The sequence below is a fragment of the Tachysurus fulvidraco genome, chromosome 8 (genome assembly GCF_022655615.1).
Source record: "Tachysurus fulvidraco isolate hzauxx_2018 chromosome 8, HZAU_PFXX_2.0, whole genome shotgun sequence".
Classification (NCBI taxonomy): Eukaryota; Metazoa; Chordata; class Actinopteri; order Siluriformes; family Bagridae; genus Tachysurus; species Tachysurus fulvidraco.
In genome coordinates this window covers 12,436,922-12,443,624 of record NC_062525.1, presented here as the reverse complement: position 1 = coordinate 12,443,624, position 6,703 = coordinate 12,436,922, and the positions used below count along the sequence as shown (strand labels likewise).

Below are 6,703 nucleotides of genomic sequence, written 5' to 3'. Positions count from 1 at the left end.
GAATTATTTAATTTTGTTGTCCACAGTCTGAAGCAGATGCTTCGACGTTTGCAAGAACTCAGTAAATAAAAAGTAAAGAGGTGAACCGTTCACTTCACTCGTCACTCTCTTAAATTCAAATTAAAAGAGAAACAGAAGCGTGTTACAGGTTTAAGCCGCTTCTATTACAGTTCCTTATAAAAAGCGATCACCTTCAAAACAAGGTGTTCTGGACTGGTATGAACACTACAGCAAAGATCAACATGGACATGGTGTTTAATGCATCAGACAGAGATATACAGTATATGTATATAAAAAAAGGAACTCAGGTGACCAGTGCATTCTATAAACAAAATACAAATAAAGCTTATTAAATGTGGAAACAATTAGATCTGACATTTAGAAAACTAGAATAATGTTAATATTTTTTAAACTAAGTAATGATTATTGATTAAAAATTGATTTACGTCCCAACCAATCAGGTTGCAGGACAGCAAGAGCATCACATGAGCCATATTTATTTACGTCAACACAAGCAGGCTCCTGTACAGTGTGTTTGTGGGGCTCTGTGGTCTAAGTGAACAGAGTTAAACTACTGCACAATAACACACAAGCAGATCACTGATTTGTAAGTGCTGTGAAGGTAACGTGATGTTTTTTAGTCATTTCATTGACATAACCTGTGACACGAAGGTGAGACAGCGTCAGATCTTCAGTATCTCAGACCTCACGACGATCCACTGGTTCGTCAGAAACTGGGTTCTGAATGGTCAAAAGTCACTGAATTTCAGGTCCGTGACTGCAAGGAGAGCCGCAGGAGCATGTCGGATAGGTGAGCCATGTCAGGCTGCTGGGCCTGCTGCTTAATGTGCTCCAGTGTGCGCACCTACAATACAGACAAACAAACATGAGTGTGAAAGGAAATCAGTATTTTGTGAATCAGCCATTTTTTGTTTGTGTCCAACCGAGGTGCGTGTATCACAGTAGCCGTTCTTATGGCTCAGGTTCCACAGATTAACGGCGAGTTGGTTGAGTTTGTTATTGCGTAGATCTCCATGAGCCAACAAACAGCCGAAGAGAGAGAATGCGAGAGTTCCCTGCCGGCGTGCTCCCTGAAACACGCAAACACACACACACACACAGGCATGCGCTTTGTAATGCTCATTTCTTTAATGAAAACTGCAATAAAAGGTTTTTCATCCATTTTGTGCCTTAGTGAATAATAATGAAATAATTGAGTGGGAGTCGGGTATACACTGCTGGAAAGTGAACGTTCAGTTGTGTGTTTGTTTTTATTCTCTCTCACCTCGTCTTGGCTCAGAGTCTTCAGGTAATCCAGCACTTGGCCAATCACAGTTTCACACACTCGACTGATCTCAGCTACAAACTTGGGGTCACCACCATACAGCGTCTCGTTAGAGTCCACTACAGAGAAGACGCCATTATTAATTACGATCTCAGACCTCACCATCATTACACAAAGATTATATATTTATATATATAAATATTTCGAGCCTGTCTCCTTAGAAACGCGCGTGTGTGTGTTTATGTATGTATATGTATACACACACACACACACACAAACATATACATATGTGTGTGTGTGTGTGTGTGTGTCTATATATTTTAATAACAGACTTTAATATATTTTTATACTTTTATATATTTTAATAGTAGATTTTAACAACAAATTATAGCTTCCTGTACCTTTAGGAATAGTGTAGAGATAGGTTTCCTGACTCATAGCAGCCAGCAGAGGTATAGCACTGATGTACACGCGTACTTTAGCGTCACTGTTGTCCTCCCACGTGTAATCCTGCACCATGTTCAACAATCCTCTCACCAAATATAGCACGCCCTGCTCAGGGTGGTCCTGTAACACACACACACTCAATTATTAACACTATAAACAAGACTGATCTGATGATATTTGATAAATTCTATTGATTTGTGTCAGAAGGTCATTTAACGCTGTTTAATACGAATGACCTTCACATAATGTAAATCCTAAAGTTACCGGCACCACCAGCAGCGTGGACAGGAAGTTGCTGATGAAGTCGAGGAGAAAGGGTTCAGAAGAACGTTGTTTACCATCGATGTTAATGACACGTGGCACTTCAGGTAAAATACTGACTGCTGCTTTCAGGAATGAATCGGCTAAGAGAGAGAGAGAGAGAGAGAGAGAATAGAGATTATACACATACACTCACAGACAGTTTCTTCGTTCTTTTTCTATCTCTATCCTGTCCTAGATCTCTGCCTATTTAATTCAGTTTAGAATCTGTGAGCTCGATGTCCTCACCCTGGGAAAGACACTGATTGGCCAAAGCCACCTGTCCTGACAGCAGGTACAGATGCAGACGGCTGAAGATGTTACTAAGAGACGGGATGGTGATGAAGCTGTATGCTGCACATGCCTGCAAAGTGTAAACACAAACAAACGTTAAACCTGAGGTAATTGAGCCACGTGTATCTAACAACGTGTTCAAACATGGAGACCGACCCGGACAAACGCAGCGGTCTTGCGTGAGTGATTCCCGCCCATCACTCGCCTCGTCTCCATGGCTAAATGATTCACCATCTGAGGAGAACAGAAAAGGAGCAGAGTTTAGAACAGCGGAATGACGCCGTCTCCTCTCAGAAATATATAAAGCATATGAATGTGTCTGTATGTTCCCACATTGACCCGGGTTTCAGGAACTTACATGAATAAGCTGAATGACAACTGGCTCCAAGTTACAAAACGTGGCTCTGGCCTCCACACAGAAACTCAACTGCTGCTCGAAGTCCCGGCCAAAAGATACCTGAGCACAGAGAAAACTCCTGAGCACAGAGAAAACTCCTGAGCACAGAGAAAACTCCTGAGCACAGAGAAAACTCCTGAGCACAGAGAAAACTCCTGAGCACAGAGAAAACTCCTGAGCACAGAGAAAACTCCTGAGCACAGAGAAAACTCCTGAGCACAGAGAAAACTCCTGAGCACAGAGAAAACTCCTGAGCACAGAGAAAACTCCTGAAGGCAGACAGAACAGCTGAACACTGAGAAAATGCCAGAGTACAGAGAAAAGCCCTGAAAACGGAGAAAACACCTGAAAACAGAGAACACACCTGAAAGCAGACAGAAGACCTGAACACAGAGAAAAGTCCTGAACACAGAAAACAACTTAACACAGACAGAACAGCTGAACACTGAGAAAACACCTGATCACAGAGAACACCTGGGTACAGAAACAACACCTGAACACTGAGAAAGTGCTTGAATACAGAGAAAATGCCTGAACACAGACAGAACAGCTGAACACAGAGAAAATGCAAGAGTAGAGAGAAGATCTGGATACAGAGAAAATACCTGAACAAACAGAAAACACCTGAACACAGACAGAATAGCTGAACACTGAGAAAACACCTGAACATTTGAGCACAGACAGAACACCTGAACAAAAAAGCTGAGGCAACCATTCAGAAAGTAATAAGTCGGACATTCGGCCTGTCAGTCACCATCAGTCAGCGAGACAGAAACACAGAGGCAATAATGTGAGCCGAGTTACTAATGAAAACTTTAATTCTCTTCGTCTACTCAGGACGTGATTAAAATGATACAGGAAGACTGACCATGCGAATGAAGCCGTTAATCAGCAGAGCTAGAGCCCTTTTCTCGTCCTCCACAGTGAGAGCGCTGAGGACAGAGACAATAACGTGAGTTTCACACGGTCACAGATATAAACACTATATAGATAACGTTAATGACAATAGAGTCTGAAACTGATTAAGCTCTCACTTGACGGAGTCGTGCATGGTCTTACAGACGTGGAGCAGAGCGTTGAGGATGACGGGATCACGAGTCGGCTCCTGCTGATGTCTAGAGACAGAGCATAAATAAATAAATAAACAGATAGCAGGACATTGAACCCTTTGATATCAGAAGTGGACGTCTCTGTCGTGTAAATGTTATGGTCTTATAATATTTATCACATCTGTTTTCGTTACAGTGATACTTGCTTGATGAAGATGTCCATGATGGATTTACAGACTTCTACTCTCACGCTGTCTTTCTGGAATATGTCCAAGAAGGGTAAGAATTTCTCCTGAAGATAGAACGAGTGAAAAAAAAAAAAGAGCAGGAAAAAAGTGTTTAATGCTGTTTAAGAACACGGCAATGAGGCAACACAGAGGAAGGAGCACTCACCATGGAGAAGAGGACGGAGAAGTTGTGAAAGTAGGTGAGGATCTTCGTCATAACTGACTGCAACTGCAAGACAACAGATTCATCATCATCAGTTTTAGTGGTTTGATTAACAGCAGCAGTAAAACCTCTGAAACAGGATATTAATGATGTTATGAAGTGGGGTTTGTGAGTGGGAGAAATGTGCGGTACCTGTGGATACGCATCCTCAAATGCTCGATCAGGGGTCATGTGTTTGATGATGTCAGCCAGCACAGTGTTCACCTCTCTTTTCTATCATCAGACAACAAAATGGAACGTTATAAAAAAAAAAATTTAAAAAAAAGAGCATGATTTCTGAAGAAACAAATCACCGAGACGTTGTGTCTGACTCACGGTAAAATGACGGCAGGTAAACTCTACCCAGATTTCAGCACAGGTGATATAGTCCTGAAAAAACACAGTAATGCTGCCAGAACCTTGACATTTACATGTCCAGCATTTGGCAGACACACTTATCCAGAGCGACTTAAATTATCAAATTTTTTTTATACAACTAAGCAACTGAGGGTTAAGGGCCTTGCTCAGGGGCCCAACAGTTGCAGCCTGGTGATTGAGCTAACAACCTTCTAATTGGTAGCCCAACACCTTAACCACTAGGCTACCACATGCAGATTATATCAAAAGTCTAACGGTGGAATAATGTAAACTGTAGAGCGTACCTGTGGACTGCGCACTTTGGTAATGACCTTCCAGGCCTCGTTAAGGATGGGCAACCTTTCGCACTCAGGAGGATCTGCACAGGCCAAGCTCCGGCCCAGAGAGCCAAACAACAGGTGCTGGAGTCAGGAAAGGAAACCAGATTCCTGTGTCAGAGTTTTCTCAAAAGCCGTAAAGAGAATAAAGGCATAAAAGACAGAAGGCATCACGTGTGATCAGACTATATATGCGTCTGCGATAGTATAATGCGATCAAAATACATTCCCACGTCTACGCCTCAGCTCCACACAGGTCAGTCTGTGTTCTGCTGCTTTACCTTAGGAAATCCAGCCTCGTCACACTCCTTGATCATGCCAATAAAATCGGTGGCTCTTGCTGCCACAAACTCGGCCCGGAAGGCCCACATGACAGAGTTCAGCAGGAGAGCACTGTGTAGGAACACATACTTCAGTTCTGACAGAATTGATTCAACATGTCTCAGATTCTGTAATTACACAATAATTAAAGCTATAATTTAAAGAATTGTAGCAGGATGTGATCTGGGAGAAGGTTTTACTTGTTGCCCAGCTTCTTGCATCTTTCCATCATTTCTGTCAGCAGCACCTGCAAGGATGAGGATGAGGAAGATTATGAATTCAGCAGTTATATCGAAGAGAGACTATGTGTTTGTGTGTGTGTTTACATCGGGTGCTCGGTAAGCAACACACTGCAGAATCCAGTGGATGGCAGGAGAATACAGCGTGAGGTAGACAGGAATCTCCACCCTCTGGATGACCAACTGATTCTGAACGCTGTCGCTGTGAATCTGTCGGAAAGACGCCAGGAGGTCGAAGAAGTTCTTGTTCAGGCTGTCCTTCCGGTGTGGTGCCACCTCCATGCCCACCTGCGAAAGGTCAACAACCTGATTACAATCACACTTTACACTGAGCTTCCTTGTATTAACATGACGATCTGCGTTAGTCACAGTGCTGAAGAATGCTGCGTTCCGATTGGTGGTCAGGTGTTGATTAATTCTCTAAAACAGCTCTGACAGTAGCGCAGCTTTACGTTAACACACTTGTTTTGATACCTTATCATGAATATAGTAATATCACTAAGCATGCAAATACTGGTGGCAGGAAATTTCTACTGTTACCATGGTGACGTACCCTGCACAGGTAGGCTCGAGCGTACACGGCTACTAAAGGGTCTCCGATCCCTCGAATCATAGCCGTGAGCCGAGGAAGAGTCTCCTGAATCCCTCTGACAGGATGAAGGTGATAAAATGTCCAGCTGAGCCATGACCAAGCAACAAGAAACAACAAAAAAATCCATATAACGCAATAAAAAAAGTTAACCGCCACTCACGATTTGTTGACAAACCGGTTGCACTTCAGTATCGCAGCCTCCACATACCTACGGCAGACGTTAAGGACATCAACATACACACGTGCAACATGTTAAACCAGGAGTGAAGACAGTTACAGATACAGGATACAGGCGAGGGATCAGCTCTCTGATGGAGGCAATTTTGAAGAACCAGTTGAGGCACGTCTCTTTGGCCGTGTCGTTCACGTCTTCCACAGAGAACGAGTCTGAGAGAAGACAGGAAATAAAACAAAATGTCAAAACATCACGTCAAAACAAAACGTCAAAACATCCTTCATCTGTCAGCCATCACACGTCATAGTACTACTGTTCAAAAGAAAATGTGCAGCTCCTACGCACGCGCGCACACACACACACTCACACGGACGCACACAAAGTGGTGTCTACCTGGCAGAGGATCAGGATCCGAGCACATGGACCAGATTCTATCATAAACTAACTGACCTGCAGCAACAAGAGACATCATCGGTAAAG

The 6,703-nt window shown here is 43.1% G+C and overlaps 1 protein-coding gene across 1 annotated transcript in view; it reads right to left on the bottom strand.

The window, feature by feature from the left end:
- Positions 1-237: 237 nt before the first annotated feature.
- vps35l (VPS35 endosomal protein sorting factor like) overlaps positions 238-6,703 on the bottom strand; it is a 13,890-nt gene continuing 7,424 nt past the window's right edge. The window contains exons 20-41 of the mRNA XM_027177540.2: positions 6,617-6,673; positions 6,339-6,435; positions 6,209-6,256; positions 6,010-6,103; positions 5,544-5,744; positions 5,418-5,464; positions 5,178-5,289; positions 4,864-4,980; positions 4,538-4,591; positions 4,355-4,435; positions 4,166-4,228; positions 3,979-4,064; positions 3,758-3,838; positions 3,592-3,655; positions 2,685-2,783; positions 2,483-2,560; positions 2,282-2,396; positions 1,997-2,136; positions 1,687-1,852; positions 1,286-1,404; positions 945-1,091; positions 238-865 (exon numbers count right to left, since the gene is read on the bottom strand). Coding sequence (XP_027033341.2) covers positions 767-865; positions 945-1,091; positions 1,286-1,404; positions 1,687-1,852; positions 1,997-2,136; positions 2,282-2,396; positions 2,483-2,560; positions 2,685-2,783; positions 3,592-3,655; positions 3,758-3,838; positions 3,979-4,064; positions 4,166-4,228; positions 4,355-4,435; positions 4,538-4,591; positions 4,864-4,980; positions 5,178-5,289; positions 5,418-5,464; positions 5,544-5,744; positions 6,010-6,103; positions 6,209-6,256; positions 6,339-6,435; positions 6,617-6,673 — 2,165 coding nt within the window. The 3' untranslated portion in view covers positions 238-766. The remainder of the gene's footprint in view (positions 866-944; positions 1,092-1,285; positions 1,405-1,686; positions 1,853-1,996; positions 2,137-2,281; positions 2,397-2,482; positions 2,561-2,684; positions 2,784-3,591; positions 3,656-3,757; positions 3,839-3,978; positions 4,065-4,165; positions 4,229-4,354; positions 4,436-4,537; positions 4,592-4,863; positions 4,981-5,177; positions 5,290-5,417; positions 5,465-5,543; positions 5,745-6,009; positions 6,104-6,208; positions 6,257-6,338; positions 6,436-6,616; positions 6,674-6,703) is intronic.